The following is a 350-nucleotide window of genomic DNA, read 5'->3' as shown; positions in this document are numbered from 1 at the left end:
GCAGCAGCAGCAGCAGCAGCAGCAGCAGCAGCAGCAGCAGCAGCGGCAGCAGCAGAAGGAGAAGGGGCAGCGAGAGATCCTGCTGCAGCAGCAGCAGCAGGAACAACGGCAGCAGCAGCTCTCACTGAGGCGACAGAACGAGCAGCTGCTGAACAACAACCTGCTGCTGATCCTGCTGCTGCTGCTGCAGCAGCAGCAGCAGCAGGAGCAGCAGCAGCAGGTACAGAGCGTGCTGCAGCAGAGAAACAGGAAGAAGCAGCAGAGGGTGAAGGAGCAGCAGCAGCAGCAACAGCAGCAGCAGCAGCAGCAGCAGCAGCAGAAATAGCTACACTAAGATGGAATGGGGCCGG

General features: G+C 60.9%; 1 protein-coding gene across 1 annotated transcript in view; it reads left to right on the top strand.

Annotated features, from left to right (window-relative positions):
- The window catches only part of EMH_0022600 (transducin beta-like protein 1 (TgTBL1), putative), a gene marked incomplete at both ends in the record, with an annotated part of 1,358 nt that extends 1,033 nt beyond the window's left edge, over positions 1–325 (top strand). Inside the window, one exon of the mRNA XM_013501986.1 lies at positions 8–325. Within this exon, the coding sequence (XP_013357440.1) occupies positions 8–325 (318 nt within the window). The remainder of the gene's footprint in view (positions 1–7) is intronic.
- Between the last annotated feature and the right edge of the window lie 25 nt (positions 326–350).

Source organism: Eimeria mitis, genomic scaffold (assembly GCF_000499745.2).
Source record: "Eimeria mitis Houghton genomic scaffold, Emh_scaff802, whole genome shotgun sequence".
In the NCBI taxonomy this organism is placed as follows: Eukaryota; Apicomplexa; class Conoidasida; order Eucoccidiorida; family Eimeriidae; genus Eimeria; species Eimeria mitis.
The sequence above is the reverse complement of the archived record's forward strand: the minus strand, read 5'-3'. Positions and strand labels throughout refer to the sequence as shown.